The sequence below is a fragment of the Cryptomeria japonica genome, chromosome 1, assembly GCF_030272615.1.
Source record: "Cryptomeria japonica chromosome 1, Sugi_1.0, whole genome shotgun sequence".
Lineage (NCBI taxonomy): Eukaryota > Viridiplantae > Streptophyta > Pinopsida > Cupressales > Cupressaceae > Cryptomeria > Cryptomeria japonica.
The window spans coordinates 465,848,687-465,874,472 of record NC_081405.1 but is presented as its reverse complement, the minus strand read 5'-3'; the positions used below and the strand labels follow the sequence as shown (position 1 = coordinate 465,874,472).

The window sequence follows — 25,786 nt, the reverse complement described above, 5'->3', positions numbered from 1 at the left end:
TAGGCATCCAAAGAGAGTGGAACTTTGAACAGTTTTTGGAAACCAGTAGAGAAACAATAGGTGGATGATGCACTAGCAGATTTGTTTTACACAAGTGCTATAGCTAGAAATCCGCATTTTCGCAATGCAATTCAAAAAAATTGCAAAGTTTGGCAAAAGGTACACACCTCCCACTTCTGAGGCTTTCAAGACAACTCTTTTGCAAAGGTCAAAAGATAGAGTGACGAAGAAACTAGCTGAGGTCAAAGCCTCTTGGAAGGCAACAAGTTGCACCATATTGAGTGATGGATGGTCGAATATATGTCAAAGGCAATTCATCAATGTTTTGGTGGCTTGTCTTGAAGGTGTTGTGTTCTTAAAAGTGATTGACACCATGAACCAAAAGAAAACTTCTGAATACATATTTCAAATATTAGGAAGCCATTCTCGAAGTAGGGGTGGAAAATGTGGGTCAAGTGGTAACTGATAGTGCAGCAAATTGTGTGGGAGCTGGAAAACTGATTGTTGAGAAATACCCACAAATATATTGGAGTCCATGTGCTGCATATTGTTTGGATTTGTTGCTTCATGATTTGGCTAAGTTTCCATGGATACATGAAGCAATTCATAGAGGGAGAGCAATTGCAAACTTCATAAGAAATCATCGTCTTACATTGAGTCTTTACAGGCAGTATGCATCTAGGGAGTTGTTGAGGCCTTGTGACACAAGGTTTGCTTCATTTTATATCACTTTGAAAAGAGTTGTTGAAGAGAAAGCAGCTTTGAGATATGTTGTTTGTTCCAATGAGGGGGAAAATTTTGCGCTTTCTAAAAGTGCTAAGGGAAAGAACATAAAGCAAATTGTTTTAAATAGCAACTTTTGGGAAAGTAGAACAAAGGTTCTAAGTATATGTGAGCCAATTTTGATGTGCTTTGTATGGTTGATGGTGACACTCCTGCCTTGGCATGCTTTATGAAAGCATGGATCGTTGTAAGGAAGCTATTCAAAGAGCACTAAATAATGTAGATGCAGAGTACATGGAGATATGGGAGACAGTTGATTCCAAGTGGAAAATGATGCACACACCTTTACATGCAGTAGCTTGCTATTTGGAGTCTAAGCTATTTCATATTGATAGACAAGCTGATTTTGAAATTATGGCAGGGTTTCATGAAGCCTTAGCAAATTTAAACCAGATCCAACATTTGCAGCTTTAATCAGAGACCAAGGTTGGGTATACAAGAGAGCAAAAGGGTTGTTTTGAATAGCAGCAGCCAAATATGATATGACACAAGATGTGGTACCTGGTTATAGATGGTGGATGAGCCATGGAGCACAAACTCCTAAAATTCAGCGCCTTGCCATTAGAATATTGAGTCGGGGAGCAAGTTCATTAGCTTGTGAGAGGAATTGAAGTTGCTTTGACCATATCCATTCCAAGTAGAGGAACAAATTGTTGTCTAGAAAGTTGGGAGATCTTGTCTACATTCGTAGCAATTTGAAATTGTTCATGAACAAATCAACAAGCAACTCCACATCTTCTTCACAAAAACGCATTCCAAAAGACATAAAAGTGCCAATTGCAGATGAGCCTAACTTTCTTGATGAGGAATTGGATAGTGATGTAGATGATGATGCTACACCATCTAAGCCAAGTGCTCTTGATGACTTAGAGCTTTTTTGAAGTTCTAAAGTCTTGACTTTTTATTGTACCTTTTTGAACAGAAAACATCTTTGCAATTGTGATTTCACATGTTTCTTGTGGTTTATATTTTATAAATGTGCCATCCTTTATAATGATTTCAAATCTATTTAGCAATGTTAAACTATTTTGATAATTTATTAGAAGTATTACACATATTTAAAAATAAACAAAATTATATAAGGCGAATTTCATCCAAAAAAAAAATCGAATTTGAATTCGAATTCAAACCTTGTGACTTAGGCTCTAGATGTCAATTTTGGCCTATAAAAAATGTCAAAACAGTCCTTAAACCAAAGAAAGCTACATACAACTACATGGACCTCTTCAAGATCTTCAATTTTAAAAGAAGGGCTCAATCAACTTCCTAGATAGCCTCCCACATCTCAAATCTAAGAGCATCTATGATGCATAATAAAAGAGTTGTAAGAGGGAGTTATATGACAAATGTTATGGCATGTCATCAAGAATCTTTGGTTGGAAATAATGGAGACAAAATAGAGTGCCCAAGTTGAAAAGCGGATTATGACAGGTACTAGGCTAAATCCCAGTTAGCAAACTTTTCTTGAGAAAAAAGCAATACACCTTGAGAATGAACGATGATGGTTTTGTGGTTGAGCATTTGAACGCGTTTGGTATGATTATAACCCAAGTGCACTCTATTGGAATGAAAATACAAGATCGTTTGATGACACTCTATTCTTTGCCGAACTTGTGGGATCACTTGGTGACGGAAATTAAGAGCAATGCCTCGAAAATAAAAATGGATGAGGTAGTGGTTGCTTTACTCTCAAAGGAGATTGAACAAAATGCTTTTGAATCTACTAAGAAGGCCCTAGATATCCATGAAAGATCTAAAGAGAAAGGCAAGAAGGACAAGAAGGAAAAAGGTCTAGATCTAAATCTCCTCAAAGGTCAAAAACTAAGTGTTAGAATTGTCAAGACCGAGCTCTTCCAAAGAGACTACAAAGAAGAGAAAAACTTAAACAAAAATTATTCAGATGATGAGTCCAAAATGTCATCTCAAAATGATGTATTTGATATTCCATTTGTGGTTAGGATGTTGAGTCATTTGGTATTCCATGGAACAATTTTGACTACATCTATGCCAAGACAAGGAGGGAATTGGTTGGTGATTGGATGCTTAGATGAACATGTGAGGAAAGTCATTCACTTGTAGAGATTATACTATGTATGTCTACAAATTGAGGATGATGACATACAAGATAATTGTTTTGTATTTGCGAATTAATACAATTGTTAGCTCTCTTTTTCTGCTGGAATTTTTCCCAAAGGGTTTCATAGGTTAAATCATTGTGTCTCATGTGCTATGTGGATGTTGTCTTGAATCTTTGTTTTCCCTATTTTATTGCTAAGCGATTGACACAGCAAGTAAATCTCTATTTTGATCCAATAATTTAAAATTCTGTTGCAATCGGTTACCAGTATTCATTTTCTCTCGGTGAATTATATTTGACTGATAGCAAGTAAATTCATTTTCCTGTGTGAAGATTTTGATAAATGTTCTCTCCTAAGAAGAGGGTTTATGTCTACTTTGTGCAATCGTCAAATGTTGTTGGAATCTTGGGATAGATATGCTTAAAGGCAAATTGATTAAGTTTTAAGGCAGTTAAGGTTTGGGACTATTCTGGCATCTCATTGTTGCATCCTACAAAGACTTAGCTTACCATCATCATACCTACAAGACCACATAGATGCACACACAAGTAGCTGCTAAATTAATCAAACAGGTCACTCTCTAGTTAGATCACAAATGGGAATCAACATCAATTACTTGTGGCAAAAAATACGGCCATACATTCTTATGGGCAAGCAATTCTCACATAAATAGGTCCACTTCCTCCCTCCCTCTCTCTCTCCTCAAGAGCACACCACATAGAGGCCAAAAGAGAAAACATAGACATTGTTCGATGCAGAAACAAGAGCAAAATAATAGATGAAAATTACATGATCACATCTATCTATTATATAAGTATTTCTAGAGAAAAACTCAGCAAGCATGCATGTGGTAAATAAGTTCTCGTTGAATTGTATTTAGTATTTACCATTGACACATGCCTCTGGTGCTCGGTCCCCTTTACAAAAGGACCCACAAGCAGGCCTCTATTTTGTCTTTTGTATCATTCTTTTTTCATTTACGGAATGGTGTTCTCCTTGTCTACATGATTTTATGTCACTCAGCTTGGCCTGTGTCTTGTGTTCATGATTATCCATTATCCCAATGATTTAACTATTGATCCTCGTGGTTGAAGAAACTTTCCCTTTCTTGTACCAGTGGCTTATCTAGTTAATCGTGTGAACCTGCTGGTAGTTTTATTCATATTTCTTTGTGTTTAGCTTAATTTATTTCCTTAATGATCGTTAGACACTTCAACCCATTAAGTTCGAAGCAGCTACTTCTCTCTAAGGCTGTAATAATATAGCTTTAGGCCATCTATGAATTAAAGCATTTTGCATTCCATGCACATGTTGGCTAATCTAGTAATTTAAGTTTTCACTTTAATATTCCTCGATTTCCCTATTTGTTTGAGGGTTTTCCGTTAACAGAAAAAAAATTCCTTTATTGCTTTGAAGTGCAAATCAGTATATCACAAATGCTTTGAGGTTTTCTTGAGTGCTTAAAGGCCTTCTATGTTTTTGCTTATAAAAATGTTTCTACATTGTTCAATAAATATTTTGCTATCTATTCTACATGCAATCTTGTTATTACTCAGCTCATGTAGAGTTTTGCTAAACTCCTCCAAACTTTGAAAACTTTGTTTCACTACTTCAAGTGAGGCACCTTCTTGTCTCTTCTATTTACTGGGCAGGTAGTGAGTAACAACCTGTTTTTGTATCTGTAGAAATTGATCATGCTTATCCTTGCTCGAAAGTGGGATTTTAGTTTTTCTCAAGACATGAGGATACTTCAGTTTGTACTTTTGCATGGATTACATTATACGTAATAATTTTTCCTCCAGGTTTATTTGTCTCAATAGCCAATATTTTGAGATTCTTCACTTTTACAGATGCCAACATCATTGTTTCTCATGGCGTCCAACAAGGACCTTTTTCTATGCTACAAATCACTGATATAGATGAATCTCCCTGACCCAAAGCCTCAGAGCAAAATAAAATCAACTGAAGAAAATTTCATTCAATATATCTTTTAAGTCACTACAAGGATAAATAATGGATGAGTTTTCATCCTGTATCCTCCAAATGAGAACAGAATTGTGACCACCAAACTTGTTGTGTCAATCCTCCATAGGTGTCATTCAACATTCATTGTTGACATCATATTCACTAGCTCATGGCGTGACTGATACATGTCATCTAGGTCAGCCAAGAAGACCTCATAAAATGCACTGAAATTGATACAGTACCTTTATCATGTCAATCAGCCTTCCTCATTTCCAAAAACAATAGCTTTATGATCCCTCTTCTGGTCCGCACACCTCAAAGTGCAGTTTCTTTGGGGGTTACATCTGCAGTCCTCAAGGTCAAGGTGGGATTCTTCTTCTCTTTCTAATTTAATTTAGCATTATTTCTTGTTGCTGAAATTAAACTATATTCCAAGAATTGAATACATATGTCACTACTTCCCTGGTTACGAAATACTCAAGCCATGCCATTTACTACTGAGCTTGATCATGAAGTTGAAACTCAGACAAACAAACTTTGAAGTTTTGTTGAACAATAAATAAGGTAAGTGAAAAGAAATCGCCTTGTGAGCTTGGTCAAAACTTTTTTTCGAATTCCTCAATTCACAGATATGCTCGTTATTGCAGCTCATGAAAATACTTGAAAATTATTAACCTTAGAGCAATAAGTTTGTGACATTGCATTTGCATTAAAATAAGGAAAGCGGGCAATATGCATTATCTTAGAAATATCAACTACACTATATCACTAATGGCATGAATCAGAATCTTCATGGAAAAATAATAAGTGGAGGCGTTCCCAAAAAATCAGTAAGGATTGAATTGTTGAATTTCAAAAAAAGTTGTATATGACAAGTCAAAACATAATTTATTGAACAATTAAGTCTTTTTCATGATTCAATAAACAAAAGCATGTCAATGTTCAAGAAATGAGAAGAATCTACTGTTTGCAACAAAAGTTATCATAAACAAGCATGTGAGTACAAAAATCTCTCACACAACTACTTACCATTGTGTTTTAAAGTTCACTGTCACCAATTACAATTTTCTTGATTAACACAATAAAGAACTTAAAAGTTGCATTCCTGCATATTTACCAAATTTTGATGACAAGTAGGAGATATGGTGCCTTGTTTAAATGCAAGTGCTTTACTCCATGCGTCATCCAATGGTTCTATTCCTGAATCATCCTTCTGGAATGCAAAACAAGAATCATTCAGTGATGCATTAGGAATCAGTAGGTGCATAACCAAACATCTAAAAACTACATGATTTCATGCATTGACATTATTTGAATATATAAATGATATTAATGTGTACTCACCATTTTTCTTTTGCGGCCTGATCGACCTAATCTTCCTGTCCGATGCACTCCACTTTGCTGACTCCTGTTGGCTTTATTTTTATTACTGATTTTCTGGAGAAAGCAACATGAAAAATTATAAATTAAGTATATTTACAACAAAAAACTTATTTACTAGTGAAGCTAATAAAAAAGAATAAATAAAGCATAACAAACAATTCATCAGATCTACAGAAACCTACTGCAAACTCTTCATCTTTTGTTTTTGCAACAAATGCATCCCAATCTTCTTGTTTCACATATGACGGTTTCTCAGGTTCTACACCCCTCTCAATCTCTTTCTTAATTTGCAACATTAGCTTGTATTTGTGTTGTCGGTAACAGGATGAAATTTTTTTCCTAGTATACTTCTTGTTAAGGTCAAAATTAAACCTCTCCTGCAAACAAAACATGTAGAAATTCGTAAGTTTTGAAGTTGACCGTTATCCACAATATGATGGAACCGATCTCATATAACCTTACAATATGGATGAGTAAAATGTCTTTTATCACAATATACTCCCAAAAACTCGTACTTACTGTCAAAACATTTAATACTGCTTTGTAGTCTTCAACTGGAACATCTCCAATCTGTTTGAAATTAATAGGCATAAAATGGCAAACATAACTATTAATGGACCTCTTAAACCCTCCAGCATTGGGACCAACTGGATTTCCCTTTTCATCAAAATCCACTGTCAACTTTCTTGCTAAGTGCCGACAAGTAATTCGGCTTGTTCTTCTTGTTGCTTTCTTCCTTTTGCCTGTATCAAAATCTTCAGAAAAGACAATAAGTATACAAAGTTTACTATAGATGACCAGACCTCTGGAAAGACAAGATCCATAATATAATAAGTAAATTCATGTCTTATGAATCAAGCAATGCACAAATCATTGAAGAGTTATATTTACATTGTGCTTCCAAGAATGGTGTTTCACAGCTTTCCCTGGCACAATCATGATCCAGAATGATATCTTTGTTGAGTTCAGACGACATTCTGCTCATGGCAACATCCTCCATAGCATTCTCCTTGTGTTGAAATCCAGCATACCCACCATTATGTTGTGGGGTCAAAAAGACATCTTCTGGTATATCCAACCGGCGCACCTTCAACTTCCGCAATGGATGTTCCTCTTCTACCCCTTCCTCTAATTCATCATCTTCTTCCTCTTGCATGTTTTCATTGTCTCTTTTATTAGTGTTGTCCATGAACTCGCGGTTGTCGTCATCTCCACTTGATATTCCAGAACTTATAGATACATTTGTCATCCCCTCAATTACTAACTTGCCTGCTACATATTAATTTAAAATAAATGTCTAAGACAATGTAACATGCAGTTTATCAAAGATCAGCTGAAATTGCTACAAATTAATTTCCTCTATGCTAAAAATTCTACCTGAATTTCGTGAGCGAGATCTTGCTTCAGCACTGGACGCTTGTCTTTGCTCAACTCCATCTACAAGGCTGAGATCTTGAGAAATCATGTCCTTGTGACATCCTGCCAATATTACAACTGTTGAAAGACCTAAATATTAAATTTGAAAAGCCTATGTGTAGAGTTAACCAGTTAGAGAGCAATACACTTTAAAACAATGATGCAGTTCTTGACCACTATTTACATTCTTATTCCCAGAATATATTGCAAACTTTTGAAGGAAATCCCTGATATCTACGGAGAGTGTTAAATATATACTTGCAAGAAGACAAGATTCCTAGCATTCTGCAAGGTTTCACAAAGGAGTTTAAGTTATTCTAAGCAAATGTCCAAGAAAGATCATATTAAATTTCTGCTATACATGGAGTTAACAGATACTTCCACATTAAAATTTTGCCCGAAAATCAAATAATGGTGAAAAAAATACTCCAAAACATGCAAATTCCCAACACTAAATGGAGAAGAAACAAAAAATAGATTGTAGTAATGACTAAAAATGACCAGAGTAGGTTGACAGGAATTAAAAGTCAACAAAATACAATAGCTAGTCAGGACTACTAAAAGGGACTCCAAAAACAGAAAATAATGTAACTGAAACTAAAATTAGAAACATGTAAATGCAAAAGTAGGTAAAACCTGGACAATTAGATATCGGATTAAAGAGAAAGGGAATCGTAAAACACTTAGGTTACGACTGCTAAAAAGCTGCCACTCAGCCTAGGTGTACTAAAGGTTAAAAAAGTAAAAATGAATCGCTGCCTTTTCTGACAAGTCATAGTTCCAAAAAGGTAATTGGAAGAGTTTTGGTGCAGTTAGGAGTCCTAATTCCTACAGCCAGACTTATAAAATAATAAACATATCCAAATACAAATCGCAACTGTCGAAGGATTAGAGGAAATCGTGGGAGTTGTGCATATTAAAAGAAATTTGGATCAGCTGCTACTCTTTTAGAGAAGTCAATATTGTTTGGAAGGTATAAGGAGATTTTGAGGTGGTGGGAAGTGGACATTCAATTCTGAAGGAGTATAGAAGATGTAGTGTCCCTTCTCTGAAATGGGATTTGATAATAAATTAAAATATAAAATATAAATAATTAATTTATTAAGTTTAATGAATGCTCAAAAGGAATGAAATAAAGAGTTAACTGTTGAAGGATTAAGGTATCAAGGAGAGATCATTCTATTAGAAGAGGACATGAAAGAAGGAAGCAATCAATCAATTTGGAAATAAATGATTATTCTCAAAAGGCCACGATGAATGGTGGTAACTTATTTCTTGTTAAGAGTGGTGAATCATTACTTGTCAAAGATTGTGACTCCCTCAAGAATAAGATATAAAGGGGAGATCATTTCTTGGGAAAGAGATCATTCATCTAGGAACCAATTCAGAAATTTATTTTTCAAGTATCTAATGAAAAATTCATTCAGCATTAAAAAAAAACTAGAAATTCAGTCAAGTGATAATTCATAAAAAGCTTCAAATCAGCAATAGTCTAGCAAAAACATCAAATTATTGTAGAAGTTGATGATCAACCACAGAAGCCAAGAATCGTCTGCAATCAAAACACCTGTCACACAAAAGAGATCAAGCAAAGATTGTACGCTCTCTAACAACCAAAGAATTTTGTATTATTACACAAAACAATATTGGAGGTACCATTACAATGAATGAATGAATCCTTATAAAGGATGAATGAAACCCTAGGTGCAAAACCCAATGCTAAAATTAGGAGAACTAAAGCAATGCAAAGTAGGCGCTAAATTAAGCTTGACTACATCTAAAAAAGAAAACTCTAGATAACAAAAAAGCACCTAAGTTTAGCTTAAGTGAAAAAACAATTAAATGGGACCTAATTAATAAATAATTAGATAGTTGTCCCACAATTACTCCAACACCCCCCCCTTTAGATTAACTTAGGGATAAGCTAAAGAGCTAATATGAATGCATGCATGAATGAGTCCCGACAACTAGACCTAATCAAGTACTCAAGTACAAACCAATGCAAAGCAATGCAACTCTCACAACCAAAGAAAAGTAGAAAACCCAATGGGACAAAACTCCTCTCCAAAAGAGAGAAAATAAAATAGCAAGATGATACATGGAGGACTCAATGATACCCACCAAGAGCTACATACATCATGTATATACAATCAAGTATCCCTCCAGAGAAAGGAAATAAAGAGACTCCATAGCCCCCCCATAATGTATAATGTCCTACACGAATAGTGAGTGCTCGAAACAAAACATAGTCCAATGTCTACAAACAACATTTCTCCCCTTAGAAAGAAGATAAACCAAGTACAAATGCAATAATGCTTCCCATTCTGGATAAGAATTGGTAGGAAGCAAAATCCAAATGTAGGATGATGATGTCTCTAAAATCCAAGTGCCGCCAAGACCTTGGAAGATGATGCCACAGACCAATTAGGTGTATACCCAATCACAATAGAAGGTGAGAAAAAAGGAAACACTGGAAACTGATCTTGAACAAGCTCCAAAGACAAACAAGATGTAATAATAGGTGCATCACAACTATCATTAAATAGGAGAGATAAACCCCCAAATGTGTCTCCCAAATCTGAAATGCGAGACTCCACAAACAATGAAGCAATGCCTGTCAAATAGAAATCCCAATTAGGAAGACAAATAGATGAATTGTCCTACTTAACAAGAATAAGAGTCTCAAAACATAGGAGATTGCAGCACGATGGAGAGACGGGGGCCTCTACAACTGTCAAATTTTGCAGGAAGGGATCGCAGGTGACACCAAGGTAGATGGCTTCCATGGAATCCATCGCACAAGATTTGGGAGGATCAGAAAGCAAGTGCGGATTGGATCAAAAGCCGGAGTCTAAAGAAAGCTAGGTCCAAGCAAAACAGATCTCCTCTGGTCAAATGGGGTTATGTAGAGATGTTTACTGGCTGCAAAGGAGGTTTCAACAAAAAGGAGAAAAAAATCTGGCAGCCAAGGCAAGAGCAAGTGAAAAACAAGGATGGCCAAGACAATAGCCGAATAGAGAAAACAAGAAGAGTGTCCTTAAGAATAGAAGATGAGGGCTGGAATGAGGGGGTAAAAAATCTAAAAGATCGAGGTTTTTTTATCAAATGGGCAAGGGACTGGCCGACATTTTCGAAAAATAGGAAATGGTGCGAAGAGAACTGGGGAAGAGAGATAGTTCTCAAATCGTTCCCAAATGGCTTTTTTCTAGTCATTTGTGTGGACGTGTAGAGCAAAGAGTGCATCCTTCAGGGAGGACCGTTCCTGATAGACGGAATGGGGGTATATATCAAAGATTGGGTCCCAAATTTCGACCCACTGCAAGCTCAGATCGAAGAGATACTAATATGGGTGAGACTCTATAATCTCCCAAGGGAATACTGGGAGTCAGAAGCCCTTGAGTGCATTGAAAATAAGTTAGGGAGATTTGTCAAGGAAGATGAAGTGGTTGAAGCTACTAATGGCAATGTTTACACAAGGATTTGTATAATGTGGCAGCCAATCCCTCCCTTGCCAAAAGAAATTGAGCTTATCACGGAGCAAGGCATTTGGGTACAAAAGATTGAAGTAGAGAACGTAGTGGAAACTTGCAAGAAATGCAGGAGCAACGGTCATAAAGCGGAGGAATGTTTAAAGAACTCTAAGGGCAAGGCGAAAAAGGGAATAGAACATATTGAGGAGGACAGGGCTTCACATGGGATCGGTGTAACGGAAGACATAATGGCTCGAGAAGGACCTGGAGGTACAGAGAGCAAGGGAAGTGGAGATCTCGGAGGATGGGGGTCAGAAAAGGTTAGAGGTTGAGGGGCGAAATGAAGCAGATTCATCTGCGGCGCAAAAGGACACCAGAGCAAGCATTACATGTCCTAAAGTTGCGGAAGTAGAGGTCGTGACCCAGGATTAGAACTTGGGTCCAATGGAGACGAATATTCCAGATATGCAACCATTGGAGGAAACCAACAATATGGATTTGATCATCGATAGCTCGACTTTCGTTCGATCACTGTTGAGGGAGGTGGGTAATGAGTTGGGGCAGTCAGGAAGGATTGAGAATGGACAAAAGGATATTACATATCAAAGAAGAACCCCCTCGCAACAGAGGAAAAGATGCAAATTGTTGGCGGAGTCAGGAATGGCAGATGGTACAGATGGATCCTTAAAGGTGGGTCCTTCAAGCTCAGATAAAGCTAACCCATCACCCCTGAGGCAACCCTGAGGAAACTATGTTTTGATGGAGTGTTAAACCCTGAAATGGAAGAAGAAGACCCTTTCGACATGGAGAAGGAAGATATTAGTGAGATAAGAACCATCGAGCAGTCATTAGCATCTTCAAGCAAAGTCAATGTCGGGGAAAAGAAAAGCAGAGATAAGAAATCCAAGAGAACACTTCTGGAAATGGCTGGCAGTGCAAAAAGGTAAGCGAAAGTTGAGATCCAGGAAGGGCATTACCCTTCTTGGGGGCCAATGAAGTTCCTTTCGTGGAATGTCAAGGGCTATAATGCCCCTAACAAACTTTGCTTGATCAAACAAGGTGTTGATCAAGCAAAACCAAATATTGTGTTGATGCAAGAAACAATAATAAAGCTAGAAGAAAGAAGTAAATTTCAGTTAAAGTGGAGGTCTTGGCAATGTTCTTTAAAGGATGTGGAGGGAGCGTCGGGGGGCCTATGTATTCTGTGGAGGCAACATTCTGTCCAGAGGAATGAAATGGTTGTGAACAGGAATTGGATGGCGGTCCAATTTAGAAGCCTTCTAGATAACAGTGAGTTTATCTTGATCAATGTTTATGGTCCTACAAACAAAGGGGGGAAAGTTCAGGTATGGGAACGACTTTCCAATTTTCTACATTTTGTTGAAAATTCCAATGTCGTTTTGGGTGGGGATTTTAATGCAATCTGATGTCCCTCGAAGAAATTAGGAGATATAGGAGGGTACAATAATCAACAACTATTATTTAATAATTTCATTGTTGGAAATTCTCTCATTGATCGAAGTTTTAAGAACGGAAGCTTCACGTGGTCAAATAGACAAGGGGGGATGACCTTATTGCACAAAAACTTGATCGCTTTCTTTTATCAGAGAATTGGAATTTCTCAGCAACCGTTTGGGAGGCCTCGATGTTACCATTCTTTGGTTCTGACCATCTTCCCATTTCCCTCCTACTTCAAAATGCTAATGTTCCAATCAAGTGCCCGTTTAAATTTGAAAAGATGTGGTTGCGGGATGCAAATCTTAAAGATATGGTTGCAGCATGGTGGCAGAATGCCCCCAGGATGACAGGAACTAAGGCTCTCATAGTGGTGAGGAAATTGCAGCATGTCACGGATAAGCTGAAGGAATGGAATCGCTCTCAATTTGGCAACATCTTCGCTGAGAAATTTAGGATTGAAAGGGAGTTGGCAATAGTCAATGAAAAAATTATTCAAGGAGGAATGACAGCAATGGAATTCCAAGAAGAAAAAGCTCTCCACTCAAGACTAGCGAAGATTCTGGCGCGGGAAGAGACTTTTAGGAGACAAAAATCTAGGGAATGTTAGCTTCAAGAAGGATATAGGAACACTAAGTTCTTTCACATTTTTGTCAAAGCCAGAAGGATTTCCAATCGGATTTCAAGAATCAAAGATGGAGAAGGCAGGACTCTCAGTCATCCTGAGGAAATCAATAAGGAGGCAGTAAATTTTTTTCAGCGGCTGTTGTCGACGAATGAGGTAGCAGCTGAGGATAATCTGGAAGAAAACCTTAATCTTGTTCCATCAGTAATCTCAAAGCAAACAAACAAAATGTTACGTCAAAAGGTGTCTTTGGAAGAAATAAGAAGAGTTGTGTTCTCAATGGGGGGAGACAAGGCCCCAGGCCCGGATGGTTTCCCCCCATCCTTTTTTCAATTTTTTTGGGAGATCGTGTAGATGGATGTTTGGGAAATGGTAGAAGAGGTTAGGGAAAAAAGCTTCATATCAAAAGCAATAAACAACACTTTCATTGCTTTGATCCCAAAGAGGGAGAAAGTACAATCCTTTGATGATTTTCAGTAGATTTCTTTGTGTAACACCACTTACAAGATCATTGCTAAGGTGATGGCCAATCGGTTGAAGTTGGTTCTCCCAGACATCATTTCCTAAAAACGGAGCGGTTTCACTCCAAATAGATCCATTGCTGAGGGTATCGTTGTGGCTCATGAAACATTAGAAAGGCAAAAACCAGCAGGATGCTAATCAAGTTGGATATCTGGAAGGCTTACGATCATGTGTGTTGAGCCTTCCTTATTCAAGTCATGAAAAGATATGGTTTTTGTGAGAAATGGCTGGCATGGATCGAGAGTTGCATTTCATCACCAAGCATTTCAGTGTTGGTAAATGGCAGCCCACAAGGTTTGTTTTCGACATCCAGGGGTATCCATTAAGGCGACCCGCTATCGCCATTCTTGTTTATTATCTTGGTTGAGGCCTTGGGCAGAATGATCACAAAACTCAGGCAGGATGGTAGGTGGAAAGGTGTCAAAATTGCTAGGAATATGGAGGCAATTACACACACCCAATTTGCTGATGACACTTTACTGATGGGGGAGGCTACTAATCGTGAAGCTAGAATCATTCGATTAACCCTGGACAAGTACTGTAGGGCTTCCAGACAAGTGGTTAATTGGCATAAAACTGTTTTCACACAAATACAAATATTCAGAGAGAAATAGGAAAAAATTTGAATGTCAAAATGGGACAATTTCCAAGGAAATTTTTGGGCATACCCTTGTTTGGAGGAGCTTGTGGATCGAATCTGTGGAACAAGTTGGTGGATAACTGCTTGCATAGTATGGAAGGGTGGAAAAGCAAATGGCAGTGGGTCAGATACTGATGTTAAAATCTATGGTGTCATCTATTCCCCTATATTCTATGTCATGCCTCAAAATTCCGGCTAAAGTTATTAGGATCATAGAGAGAGGTATGAGGAAGTTCTTCTGGAATGGTAATCAAGAAAAAGAGAAGATTCCCCTTTTGACCTGGGACAAAGTGTGCCAACCAAAGGAGAAAGGGGGTGCAGGTATCATGAAATGGAATTTAGTCAATGAAGCAATGGGGGCGAAATTAATTTGGAGTATGTACAAAAATCTAGATCAAAAGTGGGTTTGGATACTGATTAATAAGTACTTAGATGGGTAGAATAGAGAAAGAATCCTGACCATTGGGAATCCTCCCAGAGGATCAGCAGTGTGGAATTTCTTGTTAGAGTGCAAGGAGCTAATTACGAATCATCTTACTTGGAGATAAGGGAATGGGAGGAAAGCTAAATTCTGGGAGGATTCATGGGAAGGGTTCCAAAATTTGAATCGGGATAATTCATGGGCTCAAGTGAAGAATGCCATAGAGATGAAATGAAGTAAATATGTAGCGGATTTTATAACCCGGGAGAATAAGTTTGGGAGTTGGTCTTCGGTGTGGAAGAACCCTGCGGAATTGGGGTTGTCAAGTGAGGAGGAAAATAGACTTGAAGAACTCCTATAGGCGAGAATGATGAAATTCACAAAGGAAGAGGATGAAATAATGTGGTGTGGAGCAAAGAGTGGAAATTATGCAGTCAAAATTGGGTACAAACTTTTGGAGCAAGAGCAAATGGAGATACAATGGCCATAGCAACTCCTATGGAGTAAAGATTGCTTGTCGAAAGCAAGGGCTTTCTCCTGGCTCGCAATAAGGGATAGAATTCTAACAGGGGATAGACTTATTAAGTTGAGGTTTGCGGGACCCTTCAGGTGTGTTATGTGTAAAAGGGAGGCTAAATCGGCAACAAACCTACTCCTACATTGCCCGGTAGCACAAAATTGTTGGAAACACCTTTTGCAAAAACTAGAATGGGCGACTCCACTCTCTAAAGACTTGCTTGGTTGGTTTCAGGCTAGGGGAGGCAGTGGAGATAAGTCGGTTTATTCCAGCAATTGGAAGATAGCACCGTCAGCGCTAATTGGAAGAGAGCCAAGAAACCATGCTAACTTGCAAAAGTAGACAAGATAGACAAGATTCACTAACAATTGAACAATGAATTGTGTCTTGGCACTTAAGAAGTATTATTACAACAATTTCTCAGAAGTTTCTCCCTTTACAAATGAGAGGAGGGTTTATATAGGCAGCCGATTACAAAGCAATGGCCTAGATTGATTTAAGATCAATGGCCAAGATTAACAGATGAAACCCTAATTAGGGTTATTTGCAAAAAAAAAAACTCATTTTGGCCAATGAGAAAATAGTTTCCACTTGTTGAATCTGGTTCATTGCACCTGGACATGTTTCACTCGGATCCCTCGGATTGGTTGATTGATGACTGAGATGCCACCTCAGCTTGCCTTGCGGATTTGATTCCTCATCATGAAAAAGTGTTGATGCCTTAGGCAATATCTTTTGATATTCAACTTTGTTCCAATTGCATCATGTGATGAAACATACTCAGAAATTATTAACTCTTCTAAAATTCCCTCTCTTGGACTTGGAAGGTCGATGTAGAGCCTTTCATCCTTGGATGACTTAATCTTCTTGAATGTCTTGATGAACTGTGAGTCCTTCTTCTTCGTCCCATTCATCCTTGGATTCCAGCTTGAAGCGTGAATGTTGTTCTTCCATCATCTTTCAAATTGGTTCCTTGTTTCATTGACACCTTCCTGGAAGTCTCTTCCTTGAGTTGACATCAAGTCCCTGAAATTATGAAAAATTTCTAAGTTAAACGAAATAAACTTGATGTTATCTTGACAAATTTTGAAAGAATAACTCTGATTTTCTGATTGAACTTTGAAAATCAGACCGAGTATGGTCTGAGAAACAAAAAATCAAAATTAGAATAACTAGGAATTCATGAAATTTATGCTTGATAATGAACTTAGAATTGAAAATCAGACCTAGAAGTATTCTCGAAACTTGAAATCAGACTCGGAAAATCATGAAAAATTATGAAATTGAGTCTGATTTCAAACTTTAGGAATGAAAATCAGACCTTGAAAAGATTCTGGACATCAAAATCCAACTTGGAAAACTGTTGAAATCATGAAATTAAGTCTGATCAAACTTGGAATTGAAAAGATTCTGGAAATCAAAATCCGACTTGGAAAACTGTTGAAATCATGAAATTAAGTCTGATCAAAATTGGAAAAAGATTCTTGGAGCTAAAATCAGACTTAGAAAATTCTAGAAATTATGGAACAAAGTCTGATTTTTGAGAATTTTTCCCTATAAGATTAAGAAAACATAAAAAAGCAACTCTGTTCTGCAGATGAAATTCAAAAATTTGATGCCGAAAAACCTAAGCACAGGTCTGATTATCAGAATTTTAGAATAAGGAAAGGAATTTTGAGGCCCAAAACCTGAGAATTGTCATGAAAGTGCTTCAGACTTGCAATAATTGAAGAAAAATCTTAGAAAAAGCTTATGATTAGTCTTTGACTGCCTTGAATTCTCCCTTAGAACTCGCTGTAAACCTGCAATTACTCTTCTAATTTGCCTAGAACTTTGGAAAGATGCCAAAAAAGTTCGAACTTCTTGAGGATACAAGGAAATTTGTGAATAGTGAATTGCCAAGACTGATGTTTTGTACGAAACTCAAACCCTGCCTTGCATTGTTTTTTTGTTTTAATGAATTTTAATGGCAATGTATGTAGTCAAGTTTTGGCTTCCAAATCGAAGCTTCCTTGTATTTTATTGTTTTTGTGTTTTAAAACTTATTGCAGTTTTCCCTCTTTGCTTCCTTCTAGAAACCTTTTTTGCTTTATTTCCTTCTTTTTTTGCCAAGTTCAAACTCTTTCCTTTCATGAGTTGGGCGAATTTCTCCTTGTACTCAATTTTTTTTTTTTTAAATTTGAATTTTTTTTTTATTTTTTTTTTTTGCCTAGGCGGACTTTGATGCCAACCAAGGAACTTTTGACCATGGCATGGGCAGACTTTGCACGTGTGCAAGGAAAACTCACGATGAGGTAGGGCGGACTTGAGGTTGGAGTAGGAATTTTTTATACTTAACCAAAATTTTCAACCTTTCCTCTTCCAAGCGCCTATACTTAATCACCTTTATTACCCCTTCTTGGGCGGACTTCATAATAGGATTGAAAAGTTTTCCACTTGCCTTGGGTGGACTTTGCTTGTACTCAAGGAATTATTCCATGGAAACTTGGAATTCTTCTGTGAAAACAAGGAATTTTTCTCGAACCAAGTTCTAGACTTAGACAATTTCTTGTGATCTTCAATCAGCTTTTTAGAAATTATCCTCTGGATACAAAAGTTATTTCATACATGGTTTGTTCTGGATGAATTCCCCTGACTTGACACATCTTCTGAACCTGAAACCATCCAAAACCTTGAAAAAAGCAAAAAGCAACTTTCTATTTTTAGAAAAACGTAGGCCGAAAAAGCAAGTTCCTGGATTGGCCCCAAAATACCAAAAACAAAACTTTCTAAATTTAGAAAAAAAGCAAAAAGCAAACTTCCTAAAAAAAGCAAGTTGTCAAAATTGACCCCAAGAAATTACGATTTTACTCCTTCCACCTATCTGAGACCATCCGTAGCATTAAAACATTCTTTCGACCATTCCTTCACTTTTCTGACTCTGATAACTCCTCCAAATTTCACAAAACTTGACTCATTTGCAAAGGCTAGAGACCCAAGACAATTCCTAAGACGCCAAAACACCAATCTAAAAAGTGAAAACAAAAAAAAGAGGGGGTCCCCATTTGCAATGGGGCGATGTGTGATTACGTCACAACTGGTAAGACTTCCATACTTTCCGTTGCAATTTTGATTCGAGTCATGCTTTGAGGTTGTTGGAGATTCTTTGGTTAAATTTTTCGGAGTGGATGAGAGCTCCTTAGGTTTTCAGCACACGACTTTTGCCCGTATTCTGGTTGAAATGGACCTTAAAAAGGGCTTCCCAGATGAGGTGTGCTTGAAGCTTGGAGAGGGAAGGTAGCTTCAACCAGTAGATTATGAGGGCATCCCTTTTCGATGTCGTAGATGCTTTCAGACAAGTCATATTGCTGTAAGCTATGACAAAAAATCTTCATCTAAGCAGAGAACGTGGTGGAAAAATGCCTTTGATTCCCACTACGTGATGGAAAAAGACAACCAAAATTTCCCTTCTTGTAACTCACAGGTGAAGAATGCCACCCAAATGTCGAAGGATACTCAAGTTTCTCCATCTAGGCATGTTGGTGTTTCTGTGGTTGTTTCCAGTGTTGATACTGGCACTAATGGTCCAAAAGCAGATTTATGTGGTGGTCAGACAAAAGACGAAGACAAAGCTAGGACCGGGAGCCCGAAGATAAGGCATGCTCTTGAGGATGAAACCATGTTGAAGCTACTAAAATCTATAGATAAAGTTGGGACTAGGAGCCCAATGGTAAGGCATACTTCTGCGGATGAAACCAAGATGGAACTACAGAAATCTAAGAAAGGTTGGATTGAGGTGAAGAGGAAACATGAGAAGAGATCCAAAGAGGATGTTCCCTTCAATATGCTTCTTCGCTCTCATGATAAGGGCAGAACCAAAACCATTGTGTGATGTTTGACCTGTTAATGGGTTTAGTCTTTCAGAGCCCCTTTTTTTGGTTTGGGGATGGGGTTCCCCTCTATAACCTCACTTGGTTCGGGCCAAGTTTAAACCTAATATCTAATTGTAATGGTGGGAAAATAGTGAATGATAAATCAAGAAGGAAACTACCCTTTCCCTCAAAAAGAGATGAAAGTTTCGCTATCGATTACCATTCAAGCACTTTTCACCATGTTACATTAGAAAGAGGAGAGGATAATTCACTAGATTCAATCTCTCCACACAAAGATGGTAGATTGAATTCTGAATGAATTGGGAATGCTAAGTTGATCCCCTCTTCCTTGTTTGAAATGGAAAGGAATTGATTATAACTTGAGATCGGAATATGGAATGAAGTTGTGCACCTAGATCTGGCAGTAAAATGTCGAGACAAAGTCACCCTGCGAATTTGGGGAAAAGTTGCCCGGATCGTGATGGGAATGTACACGATCCTACGAAAAATCCGCAAAACGAAAAGGGTTTTTCTGCCTCTGCAAATGAAGCTCGAATCCGAAAATACAGTTGCGCACCTACAACCTACACACAGAAAAGAGAGGAAAATGGGTTGGGATTGGGGGTTTGCCTTTAGGTCAAACCCCAGTTTTGGAATTAACCAAGTAATGAAAGAAAGTGTTTGCAAGTAGATGTAAATAAAAGACTAAATTGTAAATTACCTCAAGGGAGTTCGTGATAGCAATGTTGATAGAAGTGCTTGTGTGGAATTGAATGTTGAAATCAATCTCCTCTTCAATGGTTGAATCCTTGACTTGAATGCAACACCTAACCTTGAAGGGAGACTTGAGAATGCTCGATGCTGGAAAAGAATGCTTGATCGCTTGTGCACACTTGAATCTCTCCAACTTCAACTTATCGGATTTCCACTTATGCAAATGAGAGGACGAATGCCCCTTAAATATATGTTAGTGGATTTGAATTTCGTCACGGGCCGACATTGGAGGAGTTTCCCGCCAGAGGCGCAACCAACAATGCAACCCTAGGAAGGGTCCTGCCCCAAAATAGGGCAGGGACAGGGCCGCCACGCCCCTATCCAAGGGGGGACAGTGGCGCCACGCCCCTATCCTACCCCTTTATCCAGGGCAGAGTGCAGACGGGGTGATGCAGAGGCCAAGGAAGAAGCTGTTTCCGCAAGTTGAGCAATTTCCGATCTCCGATCAGGCTATAGGATTCGAATTCGCATGCGTGAGGACCCTAATGCAATCAAAAATTGCTCGGGTCGCAATTTTATGACACTACACTAATATAAATAGAAACAATTACCGATCAAAAAAAAAGAATGTCTCAATCAATGAAAGTACAACAACTGTCTCTGTAGGTGTAGAAGGAGCAACTTGAGATTTTAATGCACACTCAAGCAAGAGTTGAAAAGCATTGTGTTGGAAATTAGGACACATTCACATCCAAGCTGATTGCTCCCACAATATGTACACCTACAACCCTTATACAGATTCACTCCTCAAAATAATCTCCAAAAAAGATACAAAAACAGAAACCCTCAATACAAATAGAGACCCGATTTGCATAGCCCAAAAGGACAAGATTGAGATCAATGAGTATCTGATAAAAATTCTGCAAAACAAGACTTGATATCTGAATAGGGGATTGTTGATGTGTTTTCTAGCACTATGCAACACGGAATAAAATACTAGGTATTTTATCCTCTCTTGAACAAAAACCTCCCCCAAGTGCTAAATTGTGTGATCAAATGGGATGACTCCAAGGTTTTGAATGTGAAGTCTTGACGTGCTCTTGGATAGACTCAATGTTATGATGTGATTTCTCTGGAATCACAAGTTGGACTTACGTTGAATCTTGAATGCTTGAATGTTGTTCAAACGTATAAGTCTACTTGATTTGAAAAAAAGGAAAAAAGGATAAAGGGTTTAGAAAGCTGATCTAATCCTAGGAATACAAGAGCAATGGACAATCTTTGGTGAAACTCAACCAGACTTTGCTTTGCCATGCAAAGCAACAACTTCCACAAAGTATAGTGCGATCTCCTAAGGTAAGCATATGATGTTCAAATCACTACCACGAACATAGACACCATCAAAGCAATGCATATCAATAAAAAAGTAGTAATTAAAGTTAAGCTTGGATAAATGAGTTCAGTTAACTATGCAAGTTCACAATCAATGAAATACTAGTACTATGAACATAGGAACTTCACTATCAATCATACACAAAGATCTTCCATCCATCTAATTATCACCATCTAACATGAGGATACAATAAGAAACCATGCAATTATGTAGAAGAAACAACACATTCCACCATATCTTCAATGAAAAGGATGTTTAATTACAAGTTTGGCAACAATTTTTAGCTTCTCCTATTCTACTCTAGCTATCGGCTCTTGAACTATTAACATGCTATTAACTATTTAAATTTACAATGAGGAAGTAGAGCCTTATATAATGCCAGATTTTGAGTAGATTCAGCGTGCGTGGCTCGCGTTATCATTTGGAGTTTGTGCTTCTTCATTATTTTTCCAGTTGCGATTTGAGGTAGGGTTTTAATCGCCATTGTTTATTGTTTTGTGATTCTTGATCAATTATGTCTGCATAATGTCAAATTTGTTTATGTCCTCTGGGGCCTCATAGCAGGGTGTGACATTAGGTGCATTGAATCTGGACATCTCAACTTGAAATGAAATGATAGGATTGAAGATGACTGGGCACCACCTCAACTTGTTCCTCGTAACTCATCACAAATATAGGTGATTGATGCATATCTCTTGATACTCAACATTTCCAAGCTCCTACAGTGATGATGAACGGAATGAGATGAAGGTAGGAGATATTCCCAAATTGCTTCATCTTCGAACTTTGATTAACTCTTCTAGAACCATCTCTCGTCTGGACCACCTTTGCATCCTCTTCCTCTTCTACAAAGAATTCCTTCCTTATGATGTCTTGAACTTGTCCTTGATCTCCTCTATGTGGTAAAATCTCTCCTTCATGTCATCCTTGAGGGTATTCGCCTTAGTAGAGTTCTTTTGCACTTGATTCCTTATCTTGCATATGCTGAATTCCTTGACGTTTCTCTGAATGTTCGTTTTTCTCATCCTCCTTTCCTTGCATCAAAACCTAAAAGGCAAACAAACCTTGATCAAGATATAGAAGACAACAATTTCAATCTTTAAATTTGGAAATGATTTCCCTTTGTTTAATCTCTAATTTTCACATTCCAAGGTCTGATTCACCGATGCTCTAAAGTCTGATTTGTCATACATTCAGTCTGAGACTTCACTTTTTATGTCTAATTTTGAGTTAATTTTTTTTATTTGAACTACTTCAGCTCTTAGGCGTAGATTTAGGCATCAACTGGAAGTCACCTAAAGACTGATTAGGGATTTGGGATTTTTTTATCACAAAAGCTCGCACCCTTGTTGAGCTATCAACTCAACAACCTTGTGAAACATGGAAACAACCCCAAAGTGTGGGACCTTGCACAAAGGGGGTTGAATCTCTGGAGAAGGCCGGCTTCCTTCTCAATCCAGGTGCAGGTGTTGAACCAACTCAACACTTTAAAACTAATTCCTAAGCCTACCCTAACAACTTGCAGACGTAAAGGGAAGAGAGAATGCTTGAAATAGAAGGAGGTGATGCACCAAGAAGAGATTGTTTCTCTCCCCACCGAGATGACACAAAGAATTAACTGAAACACCTAGGAGATGCACAAACTTGAGTTGCATGAGTGACTCCAATGCATGTATGGAGGTTAGAATTCGCTAAGTGTCAAAAGGGGAGAAGGATTCCCACAAGTCACGCTCAGAAAACAAGTTAACACAGCATATATGGAGAGAAAAACCACAAGACATACACCTATGATGAAGGTAAGAAAACATACACAGCATGCATAGGTTGAAAGAATGGCAAGAAATGGCGATTTTCAATTAATTATAAGGCCAATGGCCAAACTTACAGTTGCGTGAATGCAAGATAAATACAAGAGAAGTCGAAGACCATGGGATAGATCAAGCCAGCAAGGAGAGAACCCTTTACAATGAGGCTTAACAGCCTTTATATAGAAAAAATGGTTACAAGGGTGATCATGACCCCTGCATGTCAGTCTGGAAGTGCAGGGAAGTGCATGCACTTGACTTGTACATGCAAGCAACCTAGCCATACCCACAAATGGCAATCCTGAGAAGGTGGATTGACTAACCTTCCAAAGTCAGACATGACATAAGTCACCAAGCATGGCCCCGTACCTCCCTTGATGGAAATCCTACCAAAAACATTTAATCCACCCTTGTGGCTCCACAAAAGAAAGTGCACAAGTCACCAAAACTGTCGGAGCATTTAAAGCCTTGAGTATCGATCACGCCATCCGGAAATGTCGCCAGTCGGAAGGAAGTGCAGATACTTCGGAAGCTTGGACTCCCGAAGTGAGGAAGGCAAGGGAAGGAGCAAGGAACTCCGGAACCTTGGGGTTTCGGAGTTCTCGAGAACTTCAAAAGGCTAAGGAAAGAACTTCGGTGAACCTCAGGGTTCCGGAGTTCCGAGATAGAGAGAGGAAGAGAAGAAAAGGAACTTCGAAACCTCGGGGTTCCGGAGTTCTGCGAGGAACTAGAGAGAGAAGGCAAAGGGGGAAGGAACTTCGAAACCTCGGGTTCTGGAGTTCTGGAGAGGAGGGGAAGCGAGGAAGAGAACTTTGGAACCTCGGGGTTCCGGAGTTCCAAAGAAAAGAAGGAAGAAGGGCTAGGAGGGAACTTCGGAACCTTGGAGTTCCAGAGTTCCAGAGAGAAGAAGGGGAGGGGGGTTCCAAAGTTCCAGGGAACTGCGCAAAGAAACTACGGAACCTCGAGGTTCCGGAGTTCCGAGGAAGGGAAAAAGAAAGGAACTTCGGAACCTCGGGGTTCCAGAGAAGGAGAACAGGAGAAGGCAAAGGGAAAAGAACTTCGGAACCTCAGGGTTCCGAAGTTCTGGGGAAGAAGAAAAGGCCAAGGGAGGAACTTCCTCCGGACAAGGCAACACTTCACACTTCATGATTCTTCTCTCCTTGATCAACTGGGGCAGCGCTGGTCCATGGAACATATCTCTGATCAGTTCTCAATGATGGACCAAGGGTGTCATAAAGTGACAACATTTTTGGAGATTTTTTTGGGATGCTTGCCTGCTAAGAATGAAGTCCAGAAGCCTTAAGCATCCATTGGGCACTGAGTCATTGAAAAGATCCAAAACATATGTGTGCCATCCCTTGGAGGAAAACTAGAAACTAGAGCACACACCCTCTTAAGGAGAACGTGGCATGTGCATAAGCACTTATGAAAGCAAAACAACTTTTAGTCTAATATTTTTATCAACACCCTCTTCAGAAGCAGGGTTTGAGATGAACCCCATTCACTAGGATTGGAAGAACTTCGCCATCAAGCTTGGAGAGATGAAATGCATTGGCCTCCTTGCAACTAGTGATGACATATGGACCACTCCAAATAGCATCAAATTTGGAGTGTCGCCCAGTTTTGGCTCTGTCTACATCCCACTTGAGAACTAGATCTCCCTCTTTGAAGACCCTATTAGTCGCCTTTTGTCAAAAACTTTCTTGACCTGCTCTTGATGAGTCTTAAGTGTATGCATAGCCTGACTTCTAACCTCCTCTAGCTTCTACTATGTAGGAAAGAGCATCATCATAACCAATTAACTGAAAGCAACCTGTCATGCAGTTATTTTAACAGATAACTGACACATAATAAAACTGCATTTGTCACAACATTTAATGACATGAGCTCAAATGTAACAGGGATGATATAAGGATGTTAACTCAGGATAACACAACCACAAACTTGCTTGCAAACCTACAAGGATAAACACCTGTCACAGGGAACCTCAAAACATGATTGGCCCAACACGGGTTAATTCAAAGAGAATATCATTTTCCTTTCACACAACCCAACAAAGGTTTTACTAAACTAAGTAAACACAAACCCATAATAAGCAAATGAAACCCTTATTATTACAACTTGACAAAGAAACCCATGTAAACAAATTGACAAGGTTATTCAACAGGAATACTTAACCTTCAATTATCATAAAGTCTCTCATCACAAAGTTGATAAAGAATAAAGAAAAATACACCTATTGATGTTTAGATAACACTAACACTGTGTTGATGTGTTTTTTATGCACATAACAATACAGAATAAATTACCAAAGTAATTTACCCTCTCTTGAACAAAATCACCTCAAATGCTAAGAATGAGATCAACTAAAATGATTCCAAGGTTTCTACATGTCAGGTCTTGACGAGTGGGTAAGTTCAGTGGTTGATGTGAATTGCTGTGTTTCACTTTGGGGACTTATGCAAATGTTTGGATTATCATGAATGATGCGGAATAGGTGTGCTTACAACTTAAGATTTATCAATAAGGCTCTGGATTTACTTCTTAAAAAAGGGGGAAAAAGAATAGGGTTTAGGAAATCTATTCTAAGACTAGGAATGTAGGAAATGATGAATGGATTTAGTGGAATCAAACCAGGCAAGGTCTCACAATCAAGTATTGACACAAGCTTAGTGCAATCATCTAAGGTATACTTAATGATTTTCAGACTATCACCATCAAACGCAAACACCATTCAAGTTGATGCTT

At 38.3% G+C, this 25,786-nt stretch overlaps 1 protein-coding gene across 6 annotated transcripts in view; it reads right to left on the bottom strand.

Moving 5' to 3' along the window:
• The window catches only part of LOC131071575 (uncharacterized), a 65,483-nt gene that overhangs the window by 15,994 nt on the left and 23,703 nt on the right, over window positions 1–25,786 (bottom strand). The window contains exons 2-7 of one of the 6 annotated variants that reach the window (XM_058007477.2): window positions 7,587–7,703; window positions 7,101–7,481; window positions 6,729–6,964; window positions 6,392–6,586; window positions 6,171–6,263; window positions 5,944–6,039 (exon numbers count right to left, since the gene is read on the bottom strand). In XM_058007477.2, the coding sequence (XP_057863460.2) occupies window positions 5,944–6,039; window positions 6,171–6,263; window positions 6,392–6,586; window positions 6,729–6,964; window positions 7,101–7,481; window positions 7,587–7,703 (1,118 nt within the window). The remainder of the gene's footprint in view (window positions 1–5,943; window positions 6,040–6,170; window positions 6,264–6,391; window positions 6,587–6,728; window positions 6,965–7,100; window positions 7,482–7,586; window positions 7,704–25,786) is intronic. The other 5 variants (XM_058007492.2, XM_058007485.2, XM_058007507.2 and 2 more) reach the window with 5 other exon arrangements.